The 26,524-nt window shown below is 49.1% G+C and overlaps 1 protein-coding gene across 3 annotated transcripts in view; it reads left to right on the top strand.

The window, feature by feature from the left end:
• ZNF800 (zinc finger protein 800) overlaps positions 1-26,524 on the top strand; it is a 124,216-nt gene that overhangs the window by 88,036 nt on the left and 9,656 nt on the right. For all 3 annotated transcript variants that reach the window (XM_082254771.1, XM_082254769.1, XM_082254770.1), the window contains one exon: positions 13,652-13,795. In XM_082254771.1, the coding sequence (XP_082110897.1) occupies positions 13,652-13,795 (144 nt within the window). The remainder of the gene's footprint in view (positions 1-13,651; positions 13,796-26,524) is intronic.

The following is a 26,524-nucleotide window of genomic DNA, read 5'->3' on the forward strand; positions in this document are numbered from 1 at the left end:
ACCCTTTTGAAGGCCAGGAAATCGACCTCTAGGAAGATCTATCATCGTACGTGGAAATCATACATTTCATGGTGTGAATCGCTGTAGCCTCAGTTTTGAGAATATTGGGGAGATTTCTCTGCTTTGTCGCAGAAGGTTGCCTTCCTAGTGGCTATCACTTCTGCCCACAGAGTTTGAGTTGGCGGCGTTGTCCTGTCATTCACCTTATTTGGTGGCCCACGGGGATAAAGTGGGCCTCTGCCCTAATCCGTCCTTTCTTCCTAAGGTGTTGTCAATTTTTCACCTGAATGAAGACATTGTGTTGCCTTCCTTATGTCCTAAGCCTAAACATCACAAGGAAGTTGCCTTGCACTCTCTGGATGTGGTTCAGGCGATAAGGGTTTATCTGGTGGTTACGGAGCCCTTCAGGAAGTCGGACTCTGTGTCCTTCCGGACGGTCCTAGCAAAGGTTTGGACGATTGTGTCTCTGCCGCGACCATTTCGAGATGGATCAGGCAGTCGTTGTTCAGGCTTATTCAATCAAGGGTCAGGTTCCTCCTTTCCCTGTGAAAGCACATTCTACTAGAACGCTGAGTGCTGCTATTGCTGCCGTTTCGCTATCAGGCCTCGGTTGTACGCCGCCTGGGCGTGTGTAGTCAAATGTTTTGATGCATAAACCCACTCAGCTCATGTAGATGAGGCTGCGTCTGTTGATGGACATCAGAGAAAAGGAATTTACGGTAACATCTTACAAAAATCCATGTTTTTTCCCCCATTGTATTACATAGTGTGACAGGAAGTCAGCTAAATCTGGGAATGTAGTCACAGGAAGGAGATACATTTCCACCTGATTTAGAAAGTCCATTAATTAATTTAGGGTGTTGGCTACAGAGCTAGCCAGCAGGAAGTTGAAAGGCCTTCACCTGTTCAGAATGAGGGAGTTAAGGCTCTATAATTTGTTCAGAGAAAGTCCTATTGTTTGCTGCCTCCAGAAGCTGCATCCTGAAGCCATGTGGGCTGGGAGCAGGAGGACAGTCAGCGTGTGCCTCCCGACAGGATGTGTGGGCCTGGGAGAAGACCCCCCGGAGTGATGTGTGCCCGGGACGGTAACCAAGGGTGAATACGTCTCAAAGGTGAGAAGACGAACTGTTGATGTGAAAGAAACAAAAGGACTGTGTTGCCCTGTGAAGCTATTATAAAAGGACTATTGAGTGTCCGCTGTAGGACAAGGAAGTCTGCCCGACGGTAGGTTGGAGACAGACACTTAGGCAGGTTCCAGTTGTGAGAAGGTAGCCGCCCACAGAGGCAAGGATTTTTCTCTTACGTCCTCCGACAGTCGCCGCCTCTTCATATTCGTCACATATGGGGTATTAGACTTTGCTCCGAAGGAGTAGCTAGGCAACAGAATATGTTAACAATAAAGCTTTAACATATCCCACCCTCAAGGGGTGGTCCCCTCAGTCAATACCCTCCTACTTCCTGCAACCATATCTCAGTTTTAATGTCTAGCTTGTCAGGAGTGGCTGGCTCTCTCTGTGCTGGGACTTTTTGTCCCAGACTCTTTCTTCTTTTTGATATTTTGTTTGAGTTTTCTCTCTACCTTTACTTAGCTGTTATTTTTGTCAGCATTAGTTAGTTCTTCGGACGAAGAGGATCATGCGGACTGGGTCTCGGGCTGATCCCCCTGGTCGCAGGTCGTGGGTCAGTGGCTTCCCAGTCTGCCATCGAGCGTTCAGCCAGGTAACGCTCCTGGCACAGTGAACGACCCATCCCTGTTCGGTGCAGGGATGATTGGTGAGGTGGCTACCTCACCGGACGCTGTGCGGTTTCTGAACCGCCATTGTGTGCGTCTTGAATTGCGACTCTCCCTGCCTCATGTGCAGCGGCTTGTTCGCCTGTGCGGGTTCCCCACGCCATGTGAGGTAAGTGTATCTATGTGGGGACCTGTCTGTCTGGGGGGGGTCTCAGTCTGGGACTGTGTAACCTGCCTTTAATCACACTGCTTGTCTCCCTATCTCTCGGCTGCATGCTGTGGGCTGCAAGGGGGGGGGGGAGCTGTATGACACTGAGTATGTCAGGCTGGGCAGTGTGAGGAGCTGTGTGCTGTGGGGCATGTTTTTAATGGCATGTTGGGGCATATACAGCGATCGCTGCGGCGATCTAACATGTATCCATATAATGGGATAATATTGTGTGTGATTTTATGCACTGTGGAGCGGCGATTTCGGCGCCAAACGACGCCATTTTACCGGCGCCCGCTCCGGCCGCATGGTTTACATGCACGGCGGCCATTTTCTTGTAGCCTCCATAGGCTTACATAGAGCGCCCTGGCAGCATCACTTCCTCTCTCCTGGAAGCACCGATCGAGGCAGCAGCAGCAGCGGAGTCTCCTCAGGTTTTATCCTTCTATTCCTGTGTTCCATTGCCTGTATTCAGTCTGTATATTCCCTGTGGGGGTCTCATTGTGCCTGAGTGTGGTGCGGTGGGCTGCGCTTGCCGCGCTTGCTGTAAGGGGGCAGTTAACCCTTGGTTGTCTGGCATACAGGGGCAATGGATTCTCAGGAGGGCAAGTTTCCCACAGTATTGGTGGAAAGCCAGGGGACCGCTGTTTCCCCCCCAGGGGGGGATTTAGCCACTATTGTGGCTGGCCTTGCTGCACAGGTGCAAATGCTGGTGGCTGCTCAATCTACTAAACGGCCCAGAGTTGCTCTGTCCTCTGATTCTGAGGGTGAAGGTGATGGGGCTGTTCTGGCGGGGACCCCCCTATCGGGGTCCCGCTCCTCTCTTGATCTAGTGGGGTCTGAGGTAGAGGCTGAAGTTGAGGGGGTTGATAATTCTCCCCCTGGCTCGCCTGAAGAGCTTGCAATCATGGATGAGTTGATTGCTTCCATTAAGCAGACGCTACGTTTGCAGGACGAGGTGTGTCCCCCAGCTGCCTTGGCGGCTTATGGGACGCAGAGAAAACGCAGGACGCCGCAGGTTTTTCCCTGCAATGCTGATTTTCAACGCGCTGTTAAGGACCAATGGCGCGATTTGCGCAAGCCTTTTGCGGTACCAAGTAAATTTAAGCTGCGTTATCCTTTCTCGCCTGCCACTGATGAACGGTGGTGTGTGCCTCCGCCAGTGGATCATGCTATTGCGGTTTTGAACAAAGCCACTGCGATCCCTGCAGAGGGATCCCCTGTTTTCCGTGATGCCACGGATAGGAGACTGGAGTCTCTTGCCCGTCATACTTATTCTGTTACGGGTTCCATGCTTAAGGCTCTGTTTGCTTCTCTCATGGCGGCCCAGGCGATCGCAAGTTGGACGCAGATGCTTAGGCGCGTCCTAGTGGCCGATTCGGCCTCGGCGGCGACCCTGGATATGGTGGATCAGATCCACCAGGGTGTCATGTATCTGTGTGATGCGGACCTGGACCTGATTCCGTTGGCTGCGCGTGTGCACAGCGTGGCGGTGTTGTCTCGCCGCCTGGTTTGGTTGAAATGTTGGTCGGTGGACCAATCTTCACGTAAAACCTTAGCCAATCTGCCTTATGATGGGTCTCGCCTTTTTGGGGAGTCCCTGGATGTGTTGATTAAGGGGATTACCGGGGGTAAGAGCACTCTCTTGCCCCATTTCCCCAAGGCTAAGGGGGCTTCTGGGAAGAAGCATGCTCATTTTCGGCCCCCTCAGGGGTCCTTTCGTGCCTTTCGGCCGCACTACAAGGGCAAACCGTTCAAGGGCCAAGGCTCTCAGAAGAAGCCCTGGTCTGGGAAACAGAAGTCCGGTCAATCCGGACCTGCGGCCCATAACAGTTCGGCCTGAAGGGGCGCCCTCACCCAGTTTTGGGGTGGGGGGACGCTTGCTCGGTTTTCTTCAGCCCTGGTTGGCCCGTGTGAGGGACAGATGGGTTCTGGAAATCGTTCGATCTGGTTACAAGATCGAGTTTCTCTCTCGGCCGGAGAGCAGATTTTTTCCCTCAAATCTTCAACTGTCTCCAGAGCGCCTGCGGGATCTGCACCTGGCGGTGCGGGACCTGAGGGCTCAGGGAGTGGTGGTTCCGGTGCCTCATCGGGACAGATTTCGGGGGTTTTATTCCAATCTGTTCACCGTGCCCAGGAAGGAGGGCAAGGTTCGTCCGATTCTGGACTTGAAAGCTCTGAACCGCTCTGTGCGGGTTCGCAAGTTCCGCATGGAATCCCTGCGCTCGGTGGTGGCTGCCCTGGTTCCGGGGGAATTCATGGCCTCCATCGATTTGAAGGATGCGTACCTTCACATCCCCATATTCGAGGGTCATCAGAGGTACCTTCGATTTGCCATTGCGGAGGATCACTACCAGTTTGTGGCGTTGCCCTTTGGGCTCGCCTCGGCTCCGCGGGTCTTCACCAAGGTGCTTGCACCGGTTCTGGCATTATTGAGAGCCCAGGGCATTTCTGTCCTGGGGTATCTGGACGACATTCTGGTTCGGTCTGCGACCAGACAGGGTCTGGAGAAGGACCTGTCTGTCACAATGCAAACTCTGCAGGAGTTCGGTTGGACGATAAATGTTCCAAAGTCGACACTGAGTCCGTCGGTTCGTCTCCCCTATCTGGGAATGATACTGGACTCGGTGCAGGCGAAGGTCTTCCTGCCGGAAGACAAACTCAGGACTCTTCAGGAGGAAGTCAGGTCCCTCAGGGACGTTCCACACTCGTCTCTGCGGACGGGTATGAGATGTCTGGGATTGATGGTCTCGGCCTTCGAGGCGATTCCTTTCGCGCAGTTTCACACGCGGGGTCTCCAAGCGGAGATCCTGTCCAGGTGGGACGGGCGACCTCAATCTCTGGATCTTCAGATCTCGTTGAGTCATCGCACCAGGGAAAACCTTCTGTGGTGGCTCCAGTCCCCGTTGGTGTCCGGGGGCAAGTCGTTTCGTCCGATCTCGTGGACGATGATCACCACGGATGCCAGCCTGTCGGGCTGGGGTGGTGTTCTGGGCGTTCTGTCCGCCCAGGGGACCTGGTCGGAGGGGGAGTCTTCCCTTCCGATCAACATTCTGGAATTGCGTGCGATAAGGCTCTGTCTTCATCGCTGGACGGACCGGCTGCAGGGCTGCCCGGTTCGGGTGCAGACGGACAATGCCACGGCGGTGGCCTACATCAACCACCAAGGGGGCACCAGGAGTGCCCGAGCGGCTCGAGAAGTGGCCGACATTCTGTCTTGGGCCGAGACTCATGTCCCGGCGATAACGGCGGTTCACATTCCGGGAGTGGAGAACTGGCAGGCGGACTATCTGAGCCGCCAGACCCTGGATCAGGGGGAATGGTCTCTCCACCCGGCTGTCTTCCAGATGTTGTGCGCGAAGTGGGGTCTTCCAGATGTGGACCTGTTCGCGTCTCGCCTCAACTACAAGGTGAAGAGGTTCGTGGCAAGGACGCGCGACCCTCGGGCAGACGCGTCGGACGCGTTAGTGGCCCCGTGGCATCAGTACAGGCTGATGTACGCGTTTCCACCGATTCAGTTGCTGTCCAGGTTCCTTCGCAGGTTGCACTCGGAACGCAGCACGGTGATTCTTGTGGCACCGGACTGGCCTCGCCGGTCCTGGTACGCAGACCTCGTGAATCTGGCGGTCGACGCTCCTTGGCGTCTGCCTCTTCGAGACGATCTACTGTCTCAAGGACCGATTTACCATCCTGCTTTACAGTCGCTGGCTTTGACGGCCTGGCTGTTGAGACCGAGGTCCTGAAGGAGAAGGGTCTCTCTCCAGAGGTCGTTCATACTTTGATCAACGCGAGGAAGTCTTCCTCGGGGAAGGTTTATTACCGTACTTGGAAGGCATATTTTGCCTGGTGTGAGTCCAGGGGGTTTTCACCCCGCACGTACTCGGTTTCCCGTGTGCTGTCTTTCCTTCAGACGGGTGTCGATCAGCGTTTGGCGCTGGCTACGATAAAGGGTCAGGTGTCTGCGCTGGCCGTTCTGTTTCAACGTCCCGTGGCTTCCAACTCCTTGGTTGGCACCTTTATTCAGGGTGTGCGGCATCTGGTTCCTCCTAGGAGGGATCCCTTGCCCCCTTGGGACTTGAATCTCGTTCTATCTGTGTTACAACGTGCTCCTTTTGAACAGATCAGGGAGATCTCGTTGTCTATGTTGTCCAAAAAGGTCGCCTTTTTGGTGGCGATCACTTCGGCTCGCAGAGTGTCGGAACTGGCGGCTTTGTCCTGCAAGTCTCCGTACCTGGTTGTTCATTTGGATAAGGTGGTCTTGCGACCTAATCCTTCTTTTCTACCGAAACGAGTTTCGGAATTCCATCTTAACGAGGATATTGTTTTGCCTTCATTGTGCACAAAGCCTAAACATCCGAAGGAGGTGAGATTGCACTCTCTGGATGTTGTTCGGGCGATAAGGGTTTACCTTAAATCGACTGAGTCTTTTCGTAAGACTGACTCCTTGTTTGTTCTTCCAGAGGGTCCTCGGAAGGGCATGGCGGCTTCCGCCTCTACCATTGCCAAATGGATCAGGCAGACCATTGAACAGGCCTATGCCTTGCAGGGGAAGGTTCCCCCTGTGCCTGTGAAGGCGCACTCTACTAGATCACTGAGTACGTCTTGGGCCTGCCGTCATGGGGCTTCTGTAGCCCAGGTGTGTAAGGCGGCGACTTGGTCGACCGTACACACTTTCACAAAATTCTACAAAGTAGATGTTCAGGCATCGGCGGATGCTTCCTTTGGCCGCAAGGTTCTTAGTGCGGCTGTTCCATAGGGTCCCTTGTTGGGGACTCCTGGCTGTTGGGATAGTTTTTTGTATCCCCTGGTTTTTTTGTCTTTTCCTGGGTTGTTGCTCCTGTTGAGCACTTATTTTTGCTGTTGCCCAGCTGGTTTCCTTCCTTTGGTAAGGTTCCTTTCTTTGATGTGGAGACTGCGTTGCCTTTCGGCGCGGATGCGTTTCCCACCCCTCATGTTTGCACTGCTTTGGGACGTCCCCATATGTGACGAATATGAAGAGGCGGCGACTGTCGGAGGACGTAAGAGAAAACGGAATTTTTGTAAAATCTTACCTGTAAAATTCCTTTCTCTGAGTCCTCCGACAGTCGCCGCCCCCGCCCCTCTTTTGGGGTTTGAATGTATACTCTACTGCTATTCCACTAAAACTGAGATATGGTTGCAGGAAGTAGGAGGGTATTGACTGAGGGGACCACCCCTTGAGGGTGGGATATGTTAAAGCTTTATTGTTAACATATTCTGTTGCCTAGCTACTCCTTCGGAGCAAAGTCTAATACCCCATATGTGACGAATATGAAGAGGCGGCGACTGTCGGAGGACTCAGAGAAAGGAATTTTACAGGTAAGATTTTACAAAAATTCCGTTATTTTCTGTTTTATTTTATTTTGGATGTTTTGCTGCATACAGCCTGGTGAAGAAAACACCATTTAATAAACCACACTGTTTGTTTGCAAGCACTTGTCGGCTACCTCTCTGGGAAAACGCACCCCCCAAGGGGTCATCCACACCCGCCACCGAGCTAATCCCTCACATATGGTGGAGGTATGCGGGCAGGCATAAGCAGAGATCCCTGCAAGGAAGTGCAAATGTTTGATGAACTTTATCTGGTGCATGAGATTGCACAATCTATGCGTGCAGGAGAGAAGATCCTGACAGAAAAAAAAAAGTGTTTTAAAGAGACAGCGGTCTCAAAATTATTTGATGAACTTTGTTGTGTCTGGTGCAAGTGACTGCACAAACTGTGTGTGCAGGAAAAGAGATCTTGCAAGAGAGAGAGAAAAACTACATGTGTTAAAGAGACAGTGGTCTGAAAATTTTTTGCTGGACTGTGAAAAATTTGTTTGTGGAGTTATTGAAGATGGGGCGTTCAAAACGCCTGAAGAATGCAAAGATAGATGAAATGAGAGACCGGATTCTATGGATGGAGGGGATGTTGCCGTCTGAACCAGCCCCATCCATGCCTAAAGAGAGTCTACTAAAGAGGAAGGTTGTTGTCCCTAGCAACACTGATGAAACCGCTATGGAGACGCAGTGTGCTCAGATGAAAAGTAAACTCAAAATGGAGGAGATGTTGAAACATCTGATTATATCAAATGCAGCTCAACAGCAAGCAAATGCAGCTCAACAGCAGGCAAATGCGGATTTTCAGCAGAGCTTTGCAGCTCAACAAAAGGCTCATCAAGAGAGCATGGCAGGCTGGAAACAGAGACGCCAGCAGCCAATGGAGGCCATCGGTTTGGAGGAAACCGAGTATGTGTGCAGGGCTGAGTTGGATGCCTTGCAACGGAAAATGGAAGAAAAGGAACAAGCCTTGGAATTGCTTAAAATGGAGCATAGAAACTTGCAGGAAATGAATGAACTACTCAAGTCTCATGTGTTACAGTGGGAAGAATCCACTGCTCTTCTTTTGGTCGAGTTGCAAAAACGCAGAGAGACTATAATGGAGAAAGATACCATCCTCATGGAAAAGGAAAGTGAAATTCAGACTTTGCAGAAGCAAAGTATGGCTGATATGTTGGAGTTGCGTAATCAGCTGGAAAAAAGTCTTCAGTCTTTGGGAGCTACAAAAATAGACCTGCAGGAGTCGCAGGAACAGAATGTCGCTCTGAAAACGACATTGTCTCTCAGCGACAACGAGAAAAGTGAAAGAGAGGCTAAATTACTGAGTACTGTGTATGAGCTCACTACTTTGAGCAATGTGGTAAATGAATGGCGTGCGGACTGTGAAAGTTGGAAAGGGGAAGCCCAACGTGTCCAGCAGCAGTTAAAGGAGAAAGAAGCCTGTGTGGCAGAATTACATTCTTATTCCCAGATGCTAGCCAATGAGGTGAAGGCTCTTATGCAGGGAAAAGGAGATTGTGAACATAAGAGGGAAAAAGTAGAGGCACAGCTTCTGGAATCGCAAGTCAAGGTGTCAGAAGGTGACCGATTGTGTGCTAAGCTGTCAGAGAAGGCAAACCGACTGCAGGTTGAGTTGGACAATGTTACAAATCAGCTTTCTCAAGCAGACAGCAAATCTAGAGAAATTGCGGAAGATTTTTCTATCTTGGAATCGCAGCTGCAAGACACGCAGGAACTCTTACAGGAAGAGAGGTGTCAAAGGCTGAGTTTTAGCACAAAGCTCAAACAAATGGAAGATGAGAAAAATGGCTTCCTGGAACAATTAAAAGAGGAGGCGGAAGCAAAGAAAAACCTATCAGAGCAAGTCGCAACATTGCAAGCTCAGATAGCGGATATGAAAAAACGCATGGAAGAAAGCGTTGGTTCATTACAGTGTGTTGAAGATGTGAAAAAGAAGTTTGATCAGATGCTTGGTGAAGAGAAGACTGTGTCTGCAAAATATGCAGAAGAACGCGCACGTGCAGAAACGGAGGTGCGTGATAACGAGAGCAAAGCCCTGTTCTTGGCTCTCTCTTTGGAGGAAGCTCTAGAGTGTAAGGCTGAACTAGAAAGTGTTAAACAGCTGCGTACAGAAATGGAAGAATTGGTCAGCTCCAAGGATGATGTTGTGAAAAGCGTTCAGGAGCTAGAAAAGTCTAAGCGAACCTTAGAACAGCAAGTAGAAGAGATGAAGATTCCGTTGCAGGAACTGGAAGAGGAATTCCAGGCAACAGAGGATCTGTCCCAAAGAGGGGATAGTGTGCCTGATGCAGTTTTTAAAAGGATCAGTGTTTTGGGGTCTGTCCTGAGTGAGCCTCAGAAATGTGACGACATGTGGCTTGAATCACCCCTTTGGAATAAACCGTTCCTTCAAAAACTTCAAGCATTGGAAAATGTATCATTAGAACTTCAGCAAACAAAGGAGCTGAGTAAGAAATGTGGTGATTTCTCAGTTCAGGCTGAAAACCTAGTGGAGAAAACTAAGGCTGTTGGTGAAAACGTGAAGCAAATGAATAAGTGCCTTTCAGGGAGTGTTTCCAAAATGGAACTGGTGAAAGACGGGTGGCAGAAGTTTGATCGTGATCTTGAGATGCATTCCATGTGGAATTCAGATAGAGAAAAAGAACTAGGTGACCTTGAGCGGTCAAATAGTTCAGCAGAAAGTGCATTGAAGAAACCTGTAAAAGAATGTGTTGCAGTTCCATGCTTCTTCACTGATGCAGAGAGGAGGTCTATAATGGATACCACCCAGATCGCTGGGTTCAACTGTGTTGTTGCCTTTGACCCCTATGTTGGTGGAAGGAAAGTTGATGATGTTCTGGTTGGCTTCTTCTGTGAAGAGTTTGGCAAGAAATATAAACTGAATATCAAATCAAATAGTAGGCCTTTACTGCGACTCGCTCAGGAGGGCGAAAAGTTTAAGAAGTTGATGAGTGCAAATGCTTCAGATCTGCCTATGAATATGAAATGTTTGGTGAATGATATTGATATCTCTGGGAAAAGGAACAGGGGTCACTTTGAAGAAATGTGTGACAGCCTGTTGTCTCAATTGGAAAATCCTCTGCACAGCATCTTAGAGCAAGCAAAGCTCAAGAAGGAAGATCATTCCCTTTTACAACAAAAAGTCAATGATTGTGTACAGATGTATGGAGAGGCAACTCAAGTCACAGAGGGATGTCAAGAGTCCCTACTTGGAACAAAGCTTAGTGAAGCAAAGGTTCTCAAAGTTTTGTGGAAAACATTTATGGATTGCAGAGAGAGGCGTCTTAAGAATGTTGAAGACATTAAGACTAGCCCAATTGAGTTGCCTATGGATCACGGTCCTCCATGGTGGATTGGACAGACGGTTATGAGGGACAAGCTGTCTGACATTTATGAGAAAGCTGTCAATGAAGATGACAGAAACGAGAAGGAGCAAAATGATGCCAAAAATGCAGTTGAAGAATGTGTATATGAGATGAGAGACAAACTGTGTGGCATTTATGAGAAATCCGTCAATGAAGATGACAAAACAGTTTCATCCGGAAGCTTGAGGATAATAGGAGGCTTATCAGTGAGTCAGCAGTGCCTGACACATGCGTGCCTGGAAATATGTGTCCCAACCCTAGGGTTGAAACAAGAGGGGGGGGTATGTGACAGGAAGTCAGCTAAATCTGGGAATGTAGTCACAGGAAGGAGATACATTTCCACCTGATTTAGAAAGTCCATTAATTAATTTAGGGTGTTGGCTACAGAGCTAGCCAGCAGGAAGTTGAAAGGCCTTCACCTGTTCAGAATGAGGGAGTTAAGGCTCTATAATTTGTTCAGAGAAAGTCCTATTGTTTGCTGCCTCCAGAAGCTGCATCCTGAAGCCATGTGGGCTGGGAGCAGGAGGACAGTCAGCGTGTGCCTCCCGACAGGATGTGTGGGCCTGGGAGAAGACCCCCCGGAGTGATGTGTGCCCGGGACGGTAACAAAGGGTGAATACGTCTCAAAGGTGAGAAGACGAACTGTTGATGTGAAAGAAACAAAAGGACTGTGTTGCCCTGTGAAGCTATTATAAAAGGACTATTGAGTGTCCGCTGTAGGACAAGGAAGTCTGCCCGACGGTAGGTTGGAGACACACTTAGGCAGGTTCCAGTTGTGAGAAGGTAGCCGCCCACAGAGGCAAGGATTTATTTTCTGTTTTATTTTATTTTGGATGTTTTGCTGCATACAGCCTGGTGAAGAAAACACCATTTAATAAACCACACTGTTTGTTTGCAAGCACTTGTCGGCTACCTCTCTGGGAAAACGCACCCCCCAAGGGGTCATCCACACCCGCCACCGAGCTAATCCCTCACAATAGGCAGACATTTTCTGTTAGTTCCCCATAGGAATACATGGGGCGGCTATTTTCCTGCGGTCCATGATCGCTGGACAGGCGAGCGGCATGGCACTTTAATTCTTGCAAAGACACAGGCTGTTCTTTCCTTTTCCTGTGCAGATTAGTTTCACTTTCGTTTTCACAGAGCATGCTGGCAGCTCCCGAGGTAACGTTTTTCTGGGGTTCCCTGTGGGTTTTTTCTTGTACACTCTGCTGTTAGATTGTACTAGCCTGGGGTTTGTTTGCCCGCTAAGATAGCAGTGAGATTGCGATTTGGTGACTCTTAAAAGGACAGTGCACGTTTTTTCTTACCAGTGTAAACTGGAGTCCCAGGATAAAATTTCACCTACAGACTCCTTTAGGTGCTGCTGTGGACCATTCTGGACAAACTGTGGATGCACAGCAGGAACCAGGTGCCAGAAGATGCTGAGCTGCACCGAAGGAGCTGTAGCAGGCTGGTAGAGCTGGAAGCAGGGTCAGACGAGCCGGGTCGGCAACCGACAAACGGATCAGGCAAGTACAGCAGACAGCAGCGTAGTCAGGTCACAGGCAGAGTCGGCAATGGATGCAGGATCAACAGGTGCAGCAGGCAGAATCCAAGGCGAAGCCAGGGGTATGGACAAGTAACAGACAAAATTAGGGCTGAACGATAGTCGATATGATATTGACTATCATTCTGCGGCCGTAGGCGATATTCATATCGCTGAGGTCACGATATTTGCATAGGCAGGGGGAAGGGACACTTCAGCGATGAGCATACACTGACTCACTCGTGCACTGCAGCCCGCCCCACACGTTCAGTGAGTCTCACTCTCCGCCCTAGTTTTCTCAATGGCACATTCTGGGAGCCAATCACGCCGTGATTAGCTGCACAGCTAACCAATCACGCGTGCCTACACACCTGATTGGTTCCGCTGTGCCGCTACTCACGGCGTGATTGGCTCCCAGAATGTGCCATTGAGAAAACTAGGGCGGAGAGTGAGACTCACTGAACGTGTGGGGCGGGCTGCAGTGCACGAGTGAGTAAGTGTATGCAGCTGTGCTGTGATCCTTTCCCGGCTCCTAGTCCACCGCTCCAGCCTCCTACCACCACTATGAGAAAGACTGTCTGTCACTGAATATTCTGATCGATTCCACAGTCCAGACTGTCACTGAGTAATTTATTTTACCATATTAACCCTGACCTGCCCAGTGCCGTGTATCTGCAATTAAAATTTAGAAGGCTGCCTGCATGCTTCATGATTTCCATTCCCAGCATCCTTCCCAATCCCTACAGTGTCAGTAACATTAACCCTATGGTACAAGGCTGCAGTGTGCACTGAATCCCATTCCCTACAGTAACATACATTAACCCTGTATGGTCAGAAAGGCTGGATTGACGGGTCCCTCAATATCGCAATATATATCGTTGAAAAAAAAATATTGCAATACATTTTTTTTCCAATATCGTGCAGGCCTAGACAAAATGGTAGGAAGCAAGCCGGGTCAAGATCAGAGGTCAATTGCAGGACTCAGGAATGCTGGAACATTGTAGTTCCAAGCAGCGATTAGCCAGTGCTGAAGTCCTGTTTAAATAGGAAGTTTGGCGCCAGATGTGCGTCCTCGGGCATAAGTGTGCGCCTGGAAACACCATTAGTGCTATGGCAAAGCCTTTCTTGACAGTAACACAACACGGCAGCTTGTATTCACTGTAAATAAAATGCAAGCTCTTATGCATGTGTCGTGTTATTTGCTTGTTATCTAACAAAACTGGACTAGTTGTGCCATACATAAGATATCAGCAGAAGTACAAGCAAAAGAAAAATCGGTCCTAACAAAACCTTTTACAGTTACAGCTAACCTAATGAGATCTGTTGCTCTATTTCAGGAAGGCTGTATGCACGTTTTAGTGACCTTTTATTTCAACTAATTGACTAATGCACACTGTATGGACATGTCTACATATCATTTTTGACGCTTTATTCTAAACTGTTTTTTTTCCTCTCTCTAGGCACTAAACAACTTAGGCTGATGTTGTTAAGAGAGGTGGATACTATATTTGAATGCAAGTCATGTCGCAGCCTTTTTAGAGGACTACCTAATCTGATCACCCACAAGCAATTTTACTGTATATCCCAGCATTTTGTGGATGAAGGTAAGCTTTAAGTAATTATTTAGGGTATGTGGGGAGAGGAAATCCATAGGATATGCTTTTTAGCATAGTTGCAGATCTCCTGCACACACAGGAACTGAAATGCAGGAGTAGAAACTGAGCACAGAGAAGGTGAAGTGAAACCTTTTATCATACACACGAAAAAAAGCAGGAGGGGAGGCATGAATGCACAGAAAATTATATAAATGTGGTAGTAGCACGCTGCCACCTAGTGATAGAAATTAGGAAATTACAGGATGCAGCTGCTGCAATCACCAAATGTGTTCCCACATCTGCAATAAATCGATACTAAAATGTGTGATTTCGCTGCCTCTAAATTATGGTAAAAATATTAACTAGAAAGTGCCCAAAAAATTTTTTTGAGGTGTTTCAAAAATATATAAAGTGCCAGTGCAAATTAAATCCATAAACAACCATATAATGCAAAAAAAGGCCAATGCAAAAATAATAAAGCTTCTTATAGATTGCAATTAAAGTCTCTATTTGATAAGGTGCTTCATAAAGATGACACCACAGTATAACGACAATTTTCTACTTGTGCTCCTTTCACCAAGTGCAAGCTCCCCTCCATTATAGAACCCTAGGGGTCAATAAGGCATAAACGCAGATCCATCTAATGGACCAAACTCTGGTGTTCAGGTTCCTTTATAAGCAATGGAATTTTCTCTCCAAGATGGCTCCACACAGGTCATAGGCAACACAGAAAAAAACAGCCTTCAATAGTGCAGTACCTGGGTTTTTAAGCTTGACACTCCGCAAAGAACCCACTTCATAAAATGCACTCACATACATTAGGTAAAAAACAAGCATATAATGAAATCCAGCTTCTCATGTTAACCCAGTGGAAACTCCCGACGCAAGGCTCAACCTCTGTGTTACTGCCACCAACGCACGTGGCTTTATTTCCCCCAGATGGGGATGCCTAGGAGCTTGCATCCCTGTGCCGCAGTCCCATAGCTGTCTATTGGGACGCAGAGACTGCAGGGACACAGCTGCTGCTCCCAATGTGACATCCACGTGGATACACAGCCTCAAATGCCTCCAGAGTAGGTTTTGTAACTATATCAACACCAACACGAATGTCATTTTGGAAACAGCGGCTGTGTCCGTGTAGCCGCTGTATCCCAGTAGACATAAATAGAACTGCCTGTTCTGGTAAAACACGACCCTGCACAGATCAAATCTCCCTGTGTGAATGAGGCAATATAGGTTTTTTCCCTTCCCTGTCTGTGACCAGACAGTGAAAGGAGCAGCAGCAGAATGACAAGCTTCTCTCTGTATGACTGGTCTCTCATGAGCATTGCAGCAGAATTTATCGACTCATGCTTCTTTTCTCTCTCCCAATCTGAGCTTTGCTGTGCAGCTATGGTAAGAGGATAATACAAGTCTAATTCAGTTACTTGCATTAAAAATGACACGTGTTTTAGATTGGTGCCACCATGGTCCACTTAAACAGTGGGTGCAGGTGGAACAGTTCATTGCAGGAAACCCACTGGAATAGATGCTGTGATGCCAAACAGTTATGCCTAGCCGGGTTTTAGATCACCCCACGGTAGGAGAGACATGGCGGGTCTTTTAGAAGGTGTTCTGTTATCGCTCTATTGCTCCGAGCCCCTCGCCACTCAACCCCATAGTCAGCAACCTGCTGTCAGCCCCAGACTTCATGACTCTAGATTCCAGTACTTGAAATCGGCTGGGTGATTTCAGGCTCTTCATTTAATTGTAAATGGACAATGGATGACCAGACAACAAATCCTAGATATACATCTAAATGTGGCGCTAATCTAAAAAACTGTTTGCACAGAATGTTCGTATGAATCTGCACAGAATGTTCGTATGAATCCAAGGGAGAAACAGTTCACAGGTGATCCATATAGGTAAATGTGGAGGACTTAAGATGGATAGAAGTGAAGATCCTCAGTGGGAGAAAGCCACCACCAAACCCCCGCACACACTGATCCTTACCAGATGTATGTGACCCTCATCACAAAGGTCATATAACGTATGTATAGTGCATATATCACGGGAAAATAGGATCCTCCACTCCTTAGTCCCAGCAAATACCAAGTGATCGTCAACTCATCACGGGGCCCAAAAAAAGGAAACAGAACACTGCCTCATAGTGTAGCCTGCTAAACAGCTTTATTTGGCCCAAAGATAATAAAATTACTTACAGGATCACCGCTGGTAGCGAGCGTTGTGTTAAACTCCTCTGGAGGTTTGATGCTGCTGCATCCCACCGACAAAATGGCCGCCGTGTCTCTTCCGCGTGTGGCGTGCGTCGCCGTAAGCTCCATCCGACGCGTTTCGTCAGACTGACGTCAAAGGGGTGTGGTCTTACGGTGGCGACGGAAGCACTGATTCTCACCCATACCTGGAAGTGGTTAGCTTGCGCTCTAACGACCGGATGCGGATGTTATAGAGATAGACTGAGGTATAACAACCTCGCAATCATGTCATCAATATAATATGAGACGAAAAAGGAAGAAAGAGATAACATTTCCTGATAGTAATTGAGTATTATGTAAAGTGTAACCTGATACCCACATTTTAAACCTAATACACACACGACACCTCAGAGGTCACGGCTCCATCTAGTGGTCGCACTCCAAACCACAGGTTGGAGAACACACAACTTTCTCTTCACAGAGCGGTACATTACATAAAAGCACAGTACATTAAAAACAATCCAAATAAAACAAGTACACATAAAATTTATCAAATGGAGCTGAAAATGGGACTAGAAAATGGAGACCAATAATGAAACTAGAAAATAGACTAAAATATTCCTGGATAACAACACCATCCATAAAAGTTCCCCTATAAAATGGCAAAACAACATTCTTAAAATATTATCATGAATTCTTAATGAATGCGTTGATATCCCATTTGATATTCAGGCCCAAAGGGGTATAGGATTTCAACCTGTAAATGCAGCTGGTCTCCATCTTGGAGACCCCCCGGATCATATTACTGCCCCTCCAATTCTTAGAAAACCGATCTATTCACAGGAAAATTGTCCCCTCAGGGTTCCTTTGGTGACACTGGTCATAGTGCCTGGATACACTATGTTTTGGAAACCCCTTGACTATGTTGGCCACATGCTCCTTGAGTCTGACGTGAAGCTCTCGGATAGTGCGGCCAACATAGTCAAGGCCACAGGGACACCTGACCATATATCTAGTGGTTTACCTGAGGTAAAGGAACGAACTCTCCTACTTCTCTCGTGATTCAACTTGCAAATGGCACACTTCCTACATGGGAAGAATCCTCCCATCGTTTGAAAAAAAGAAGTTAGCTTGGGGGGATCTCTCATATTAGGAGCCACTTGTAATTTTAAAGGTGGTGCCCCCCTAAAAAGTAGGAGGAAAAAACAGGCGCCACACTAAGTGCAGTATATCTGGATAAACTTTTAATAGACCAAATAGAAAGGTACTCACAAACAATGATATAAAAACAGCTTGTCAGTGGTAAAGGAAATGGTAATCCCAGTGTCCAAATTCAGGATGGCACAAGCGGTCTCAAAGCATCGGGCTGTAGCGAGTGGAGGATCGATACTTCCCGTCTACTGGGGACACAGCGCTGGCCGCTCTGACGTCACTTCCGGGATACGTACTGGCGCCGGCGACGCGTTGTCGGAGCATGCGCTCCTTCCTCAGGCCGATAATGCGCCATTTTGCTCAAGGGCTTAAGTAGACCAGGAGGCAGAGTCAGCTGGGTCCTAAAGAGTGCCCTAAAAAGTACCTGAGGTTGCTCTGGGATCAGGGGACCTAGTACTCCATCATATTTCAAAATATGCCAATGGCGGCGAAGAATCTTCTTTTTTTTTTTTTTACACTTACGCTCACTGTATCCTTTTTCCATGAACTTCTCTTTCAGAATGGAGGCTTCTTTGAGGAAATCACTCCTCAGTGAGCAGTTACGTTTTAGGCGCAAGAACTGTGGCCATGGGCGCAAAATTTGCGCCCAGTATGGCCAACCTTTTTATGGCCAAATGGGAGGAGGATGTCGTCATGGGTGTGCCTAGGCCGGAGCAAGGCGGCGACTTGGTCATCTGTTCACACCTTTACCAAATTTTTTATAAGGTGGATGTGATGGCATCTGCGGATGCCTCCTTTGGGCCCAAGGTTTTGCAGGCTGCGGTTTAGGGGGCCCCTTGGCCTTCTTTGAGGGTGTTTTTGCTTCGGTTTGTTTTCAGGTGGACCTCATCTGGTTGTGCTGATGTTTCCTGTGTTGCCTGGTTGGCCATGTTGGCCTTGGGGTCTGTTTTTTCTTTGTTCTACTGCTCCCACCCCTCATTTTGGTACTGCTTTGGGACGTCCCTACTGATATGCATCAGAGGACTGCGTCCGTCAATGAACGATAGAGAAAACTGGATTTTTGACTTACCGTAAAAATCCTTTTCTCTTAGGTTCATTGACAGACGCAGTACCCGCCCCTCTAATTCTTTGAGTGGGTTGGTGTGCTTTTCTCGGACACTGCTTTGATACAAAACTGACCTCCTATGCAGGAAGAGAGAGGGTATACCCCCAGGGACTGCCCATAGGCGTAGCCAGAAATTCTTTCTGCCTAGTGTCCTAATCCTGTAGGGGGCGGATATGCATCAGAGGACTGCGTCCGTCATTGAACCGAAGAGAAAGGGATTTTACGGTAAGTCAAAAATCCAGTTTTTCAGGTGGGTCTTATCTTGTTGCTCTGATGAGTCCTATGTTGCCTGGTTGGCTATGGTTTAGCCTTGGAGAATTATTTTTCTGCTGTTCCCACACCTCGTTTTTATGGCACTGCTTTGGGATATCCCTACTGATATGAAGATCAGAGACTGTGTCCGTCAATGAACGATAGAGAAAATTGGATTTTTGTTTTACTGTAAAATCTTTTTCTCTGAGTTCATTGACGGACGCAGTACCCGCCCCTTGAGTTGGGTTGGTATTGTTTTCTCTGACACTGCTTTGATACAAAACTGACATCCTATAGCAGGGAGAGAGGGTATACCCCCCCGGGACTGCCCATAGACTTAGCCAGAACTTTTTTCTGCCTAGTTTCCTACTCCTGTTGTGGGCAGTATAACCCTACTGAAGATCCATCAATGAACTCAGAGAAAAGGACAAAAATCGTTTTTTTTTTTTTTCTCCAAAGCATTGCGTTCGCAAGCTTCTGGCTGATCAGAAGTAGTGTGGAGGATAGCAGGAACAAAGGCTGGGGCTGACACTGTTTAGTTTGGACTTACACCAGGCGAAGCCTTTCAATTTTTGTTACCAGGCAGCATATGGCTTATCTCTGCTCAGTGAGTGCTGATTATTCCTCTATGGTGTTCTGATGAGGTCCAGCAGAATGTGTGAAGATCTTCAATAGATTCTCACTAAAATCCAGGGGTCACTGAATGGGATTACTCATGTGGTATTTATCTCAGGAGCAGGCAGTTCGCTAAAAAAAAAATCATTCTTACCATATGTGTTAATATTTTTTATCATTTTGTACTATTTAATGCATTTTTTACACCTTATTTTACCACAGACCAGACCTCCGGCTATAGCAGGAAGTGAAACAGTGGTATTCTTACCACTGCTAAATCTTAAGAGTGCCAGCTCTGAGATGCTGGTTATCAGGGAGCTAGTACAAGCCGGCGTCCTAACCAGTGACTAATCCATACTCTGCTCATTCAGCTGTCAGCTGGGGATTCCCCGCTGGCAGGTAAATGTAAACAAGGCATCCGGCACAGTGTTTGAAAAACAAAGAAAATGAGTGTCCCTCACAATTCACACCAGGTCATTCTAGTCTGGTATGAATTTTAAGGAGGACCCAATGCCAAAATAAAAATGGTGTGAGGTCTCCCAAATCCTATACTAGACCCTACCCAGAGCATACAGGCCAGAAAGGCCCAAAACCCAGAGATGCCCTTCTGCAAGAAGGAAGCTATAGGATAGGACATGCATCGGAGCCCCGGAGTAAACAAAGGGCTGGGATAATCCAAGTGATGTCAGTGACCCAACCCTTTGTTTACTTTAGAGGCAGGGACCCAGAGCTGACATCCAATCCCGTCACTTTCCTTGAGCTGAATGATATCTCTGGGTCCCTGCCACTAAAGTAAACAATATGTAATTTCCGTATTTGGCCAATGACATCACCTGGGTGGTGTTTACTTTAGTGAGTGACAGGGACTCGGAAATGTCATTCGGTGCAAGCAGGGCAACCATGTCAGATGTGTCAAGGAGAACATTGAGGTTTTTTTTTTTTTTTTTTTTTTAGGCCAATCAACAGCTGTCGATCATCATGATTGATGTGGACCTACATTGCTGGATGACGTGATTAATAAAGGACTTGTCAAACATTTGAATGTTTTTTTATTTATAGGGTAATTAGATTTTGTGAATGAGAAGGGGTACCTCTTACTCATTCACATGAGGGGTAAGGACAGTATCTGAGGACTCCATTATTGTTAGTGTTAACTAAACCCACAACAGTAAAATCAGTCTGTATATGCAGTAATGCATGCTTGTTATACTCACTGCAGAACCTAAGGGATTAATCCTGCAAATTACGTAAAAAGGCTGTTTGATCCTGTCCTCTCTGATTCCCCCCCCACCCCCTTCTTTTACTGTCCCCAAATCCATCCCCTGCTAGTACAGAGCTTTAGGGCATTCTGCACATGCTCAGTTTGGTGTGTATTGCTAGTGTTTTTTTTTTTTGGGAGGGTTAATGTGATCAGCACAGAGCCAATCAACACTGTCCAGACAGAGGGTCAAGGGTCTTGCAGCCTCATAGGACAATCAGAGGAGAATGAAAACTCCTTCTACAAGCTTTAACCAGACACTGATAGAAGTCACAAGACTGCTATCTACTGCTGATGAGAAAAGGTATTTAGCAGTTTATATTTACTAAAATAATTGCGTTTCCATGTTCTGTGTACTGTGGGAGACCAGATTATAGTGAATGCAAGGTCCTGGGTTTAGTAACACCTTTTATAGATCTCCACAACCACTGGGCAAGGGTCCTTGTCCTCATTAACGTAGGAACAGGGTGCTTTGCTGAGGGGGTACTGTCCCTGGTAAAGTATCCTCCCCACCATGTTGTGTGGGAGGGGGGGGGGGGGGGGGGCACACGCTCATCTCCCCCTTTCCTGGCCTACCAGGCTGCATGCTTGGATAAGGGTCTGGTAGGGAACGTAAGGACTCACACCATGTAAAAAAAACTTGCTTTCGCTTACGTCCTCCGACAGTCGCCGCCCATTCACACAGTCTTCACTTATGGGGTATTGACTTCATCTCCACAGGAGTTTCTAGGCATAAGGCTTGTAAAAGAACAATAAATCTACATAGTCACACCCATGGGGGCTGTCCTACTAGTCCAATACCCCCCTGCAATAGCCATTCCAATTCAGTTTGTCTTCTGCCTAGCTTAGGAGTGGATAGGCTTCCCTGTGCTGAGGCTACAGTCTTAGCCTTCCTTTTTTTTCTTTACAATTTATTTTCTGAAAATGTCTTTTTTCTTTCCATTGCTAGCTGTTTATTTTGTCAGCGCTAGTTAGTTAGGTCTTCGGATGAAGACGGCGTTACGGAGCTGGGAATCGGACTGACCGTCCTGGTTCTCCAGGACAGAGGGTCAGATGGAATCCCAGTCTGCCATTGAGCGTTTCGTGGGCTATGTGTTCGCCCTGGCCTCATAAACGACCCATCCCTGTCCATCTGGGTTGCAGCCAGGTGAGGTGGCTACCTCACTCTACACTGCATAGGTTCGTCCGTGCATTCCTAGTGTCCTGCGTTTTTGGCTGGCGGCACTCCCCTGCCATCTGAGGGCGGGCGGTTTCCCGCTTGATATGAGGCACCCCACGCCATCGGTACAGGCAAGTACATTCTATGTGGGGCCTCTGTCTGGGGTCGGCAGTCCATGTGTGTCTGTGGTGTCCCCTGTGTCTGTGTGTTTTTTGGGCTCCCGGTCCCTGCGGGGGTGCTTTTCCCTCACAGCAGCGCAGTGTGGGGTTTTTGGGGGTCCTTCTCCTACATGTCACTTAGGGTGCTTTGGGATGCAGACACATGCGGCGACCGCTGCGTGGTAAAACACCGCCGGTCCGCCATTTTTAATGTGGGCAGCATGTATGGCTTCACTGTGGGCGCTTTTACAGCATGCTATGTAGTGTATTTTCGCGCCCTGCGGCGCCATCTTGTGTATGGCAATGCGATCGTTCCGAGCACATGTCGGCGGCCATCTTGCCGAAGCCTCCCATTAGTTTACATTGGCATCCATTTTCCCTTGGCCTCCAGCCTGGTTCAGCCTCCAGCGGTGACATCACTTCCTCCTTTCTCACAGGAGAGTCCGAAGGAGCTGGTAACATTTTGTGGGGTTCTGTCCTGCTGTTCTTTTTCCTGCCTTGCCTTGTGTACTTTTCCTGGTCAGTTTTATCCCTGGGGGGGGGGGTCTGTGTATCAGTCTTATAGCGGTGTGCTGGGGAGGGGTTCGCAGCGCACTTAAAGGGACAGTTTAAAAAAAAAAACTTTCTTTTCTAATATGGAATCCCAGAGCAAATTCCCCCCAGCCTTGGTGGGGGATTCAGGGTCCACTGCATCCTCTAACCAGACTGATTTGGCTGCTATTGTGGCAACTTTGGTGCCAAAAATGGATGTGCTGATGTCTGAACGTGCTGCTAGGAAAAGGCCAAGGATTTACTTTTCTTCTGATTGAGTGTGACATGGTTACTGTAGGTAGCGTGGCTCCTTTAGGGTCTCGCTCTTCTCAGGACCCGCAAGAGTCTGAGGGGGAGGCGGAGGTCGCAGAGGTGGATGACTCCCCCCCCCCCCCCCCCCCCCCCGCAGGGGTGGATGACTCGCCCGAGGAACGCGCAGCTATGGATGAGTTGATCCTAGCAGTGAAGGGAACACTACATTTGGAGGATGAGCACACTCCTCCGGGCGTTGTGTCCTCTTTTGGAACACACAGGACCCGCAAAACAGCGCAGGTTTTTCCTTGCCCCGCAGAATTTCACCATGAGGTGACTGAGCTATGGCGTAATTTGAAGCACACCTTCGTGGTGCCTAAGAAGTTTCAACTTCTCTACCCTTTTACGGCTACTACGACTGCGCGCTGGTGTGCCTCCTCAAGTGGATCACATGGTGGCCAGGTTGAACAAATCTACCCTGTTACCCACTGAGGACTCCCCGGTGTTTAGGGATCCTACTGATAGGAGACTGGAGTCTCTTGCCCGTCATGCCTACACGGTGGTGGGTTCCATGCTCAAGCCTATTTTTGCCTCTGTAATGGTGGCTCAGGCTGTGGCGGATTGGGCCAAGGTGCTCAAACGCACCGTCATGGCCGACTCTGCACCTCCCACTACTGTGGACATGGTGGAGCAGATTCATCGTGGGGTCATGTATTTGTGCGATGCGGCTCTGAATGAGGCCCCATTGGTGATACGTCTGTCCAGTGTCGCTGTGGTTAACCGTCGATTAATCTGGTTAAAATGCTGGTCGGCTGACCAGAAGTCCAGGAAGACGGTGGCTGACATCCCCTATGCGGGGTCTCGCCTTTTTGGGGAATCCCTGGACGAATTGGTTAAAGGTGTCACTGGGGATAAGAGCACTCTGCTCCCCCAGAATCCCAAGGGCAAGTTTTTCCACGGTAAGCGGGGCCCGTCCTTTAAACCTACTCGAGGGTCCCTTTCATGCCTTCAGGGTGCAGAACAAGGGGAAACCCTTCAAGGGCCAAGGTAGCCAGAAGAAGCCCTGGTTTGGCAAACAAAAATCCGGCCAGGCTGGTGCGGCGGCTCAGTCCGCCTCTGCCTGAAGGTGCGCCCTCACCCGTTACAGGGGTGGGGGGGGGGGCGTTTGCGCGGTTTCCTACAACCTTGGCTGCTCCGAATCACGGACAGGTGGGTTCAGGAAATCATTCGGTCAGGGTACAAGATCGAATTTCTTTCACGGCCGGCAAACATTCTTTCCCTCAAATCTTCATTTGACCCCAGGGCGGTTACAGGACCTGCATCAGGCGGTGCAGGATCTTCTCGCTCAGGGGGTGATTGTGACGGTGCCTCATCGGGGTTACTATTCGAATCTGTTCACTGTGCCCAGAAAGGAGGGCAAAGTGCGTCTGATTCTGGACTTAAAAGCGCTGAACCGATTCGTGCACGTTCAAAAATTCTGTATGGAGTCACTCCGTTCATTGGTGGCCTCCCTGAATCCGGGAGAATTCCTGGCTTCCATAGACCTGAAGGATGCGTATCTGCACATCCCCATTTTCGAGGGTCATCAGAGGTACCTCCGATTTGCTATCGCGGAGGATCATGTACCAGCATGTGGCGTTACCTTTCGGTCTCGCTTCGGCTCCAAGGGTCTTTACCAAAGTCTTGGCACCTGTTCTGGGCCAGTTGCGGGCACAGGGGATCGCGGCCTTGGGATATCTGGACGATCTCCTGTTAAGATCGAGTGCCAGTCAGGACCTGCTGTGCAATCTGTCCACTACGGTCCAGACGCTTCAGGAGTTCGGTTGGACGATCAACGTTCAGAAGTCGACCTTGTCGCCTTCGGTTCGTCTCCAGTATCTGGGAAAGGTTCTGGACTCGGCTCAAGCGAAGGTGTTCTTGCGGGAGGACAAGCTCCGGACTCTGCAGAATGAGGTCCAGTCCCTCAGGGACAACGACTCCTCGTCACTCAGGACCTGTATGCGGTCCCTGGGGTTGATGGTGTCAGCCTTCGAGGCGATACCATTTACCCAGTTTCCCACAAGGTCTCTCCAGGCGGAGATCCTCGCCAGGTGGGACAAACTACCTCAGTCCTTGGACCTGAGAGGGTCTCTGAGCCACCAGACCAGAACAGATCTCTTGTGGTGCCTTCAGTCCCCGGCGGTGTTGGACCAAAAATCCTTCCGGCCAATTCTGTGGACAGTAATGACCACAGATGCCAGCCTGTCAGGCTGGGGTGGCGTCCTGGGCAACCTGTCTGCCCAGGGCACCTGGTCGAAGGAGGAATCTTCCCTTCCGATAAACGTTTTGGAATTGAGAGCGATCAGGCTGTGTCTGCTCCATTGGTCAGATCACCTTCAGGGCCGTCCTGTGCGGGTGCAGATGGACAATGCCACTGCAGTGGCCTACATCAACCACCAAGAGGGCACCAGGAGTGCCCGGGCGGCCCAGGAGGTGACCGGTATTCTGTCCTGGGCCGAGACTCGTGTCCCGGCGTTGTCGGCAGTTCACATTCCGGGTGTGGAGAATTGGCAGGCCGACTATCTGAGCCACCAGACCTTGGACCAGGGGGGAATGGTCCCTACACCCCGAGGTGTTTCAAATGCTGTGTGCGAAGTGGGGATCCCCGGATGTGGATCTGTTTGCGTCTCAGCTAAACCACAAGGTGGAAAGGTTCGTGGCAAGAACACGCGATCCTCTGGCGGACGCCTCGGATGCGCTGGTGGTATCTTGGCGTCAGTATCGTATGATATATGCCTCTCCTCCGCTTCAGCTGTTCAGGTTCCTTCGCAGGTTGGCCTCGGACCCATCACTGGTGATTCTGGTAGCACCAGACTGGCCTCGCCGGTCCTGGTACGCGGACATCGTTCACCTGGCCGTAGAGCCTCCGTGGCGGCTGCCAATGCGAGAAGATCTGCTGTCCCAGGGACCGATCTTCCATCCTGCTTTACAGTCGCTGGTTTTAACGGCAAGGCTGTTGAAAGCCAGGTCCTGAGAGACAGGAGTCTCTCCTCAGAGGTTATTCCTACGTTGATTAAGGCTAAAAAAGTGTTGAGAGTGTTAGCTTTCCTCCAGGCTGGGGGTGGACCAGCGCTTTGCGCTGGCCACGATTAAAGGTCAGATCTCTGCCCTGGCTGTTCTTTTCCAGCGCCCTGTGGCGTCTCATTCCTTGATTCGCACCTTTGTTCAAGGTGTGCGGTACTTGGCCCCTCCTAGGAAGGAGCCCTTACCTCCATGGGACTTGAACTTGGTTCTGTCCGTGTTGCAGAGTTCCCCGTTTAAGAACATCAGGGAAATCTCGTTTCCTATGCTATCAAAAAAGGTGGCTTTCTTGGTGGCGATCACCTCTGCTCGCAGGGTGTCGGAGTTAGCGGCGTTGTCTTGCCGCTCCCCTTACCTGGTGGTTCATAGGGATAAGGTGGTCTTGCGACCTAATCAGTCCTTCTTGCCAAAGGTGGTTCCACCTGAATGAGGACATTGTTTTGCCTTTGCTTTGTGCAAATCCCAAGCATCCAAAAGAGGTTGCTTTACATGCCTTGGATGTTGTCCGGGCGATCAGGGTCTACCTGTCATCGACTGAATCCTTTCGGAAATTGGATTCTCTGTTTGTCCTTCCTGAAGGACCTCGGAAGGGTATGGCTGCGTCTGCAGCAACCATTGCCAAATGGATCAGACAGACCATTATACAGGCCTACTCGTTGCAGGAACGGGTTCCTCCCTTCCCTGTCAAGGCGCACTCTACCAGGTCGATGAGTACGTCCTGGGCCTATCGGCATCAGGCTTCGGTGGCCCAGGTGTGCAAGGCTGCGACTTGGTCGTCGGCGCACACTTTCTCAAAATTCTACAAAATTGGATGTTCTGGCATCAGCTGATGCATCCTTTGGCCGCAAAGTTCTCTGTGCGGCCGTTCCTTAGGACACCCTGGATTTTATTCGGGTTCCTAGCTGTTGGGGTTTTCTTCCCCTTGGTTATTTGTTTTCCTGGGTTGTTGCTCATGTTGAGCCTTTGTTTTTTGTTACCCAGAAGGTTACCTTCTTGTACGT

The sequence above is a fragment of the Pelophylax lessonae genome, assembly GCF_965119305.1.
Source record: "Pelophylax lessonae genome assembly, chromosome: 4".
Taxonomy (NCBI): domain Eukaryota; kingdom Metazoa; phylum Chordata; class Amphibia; order Anura; family Ranidae; genus Pelophylax; species Pelophylax lessonae.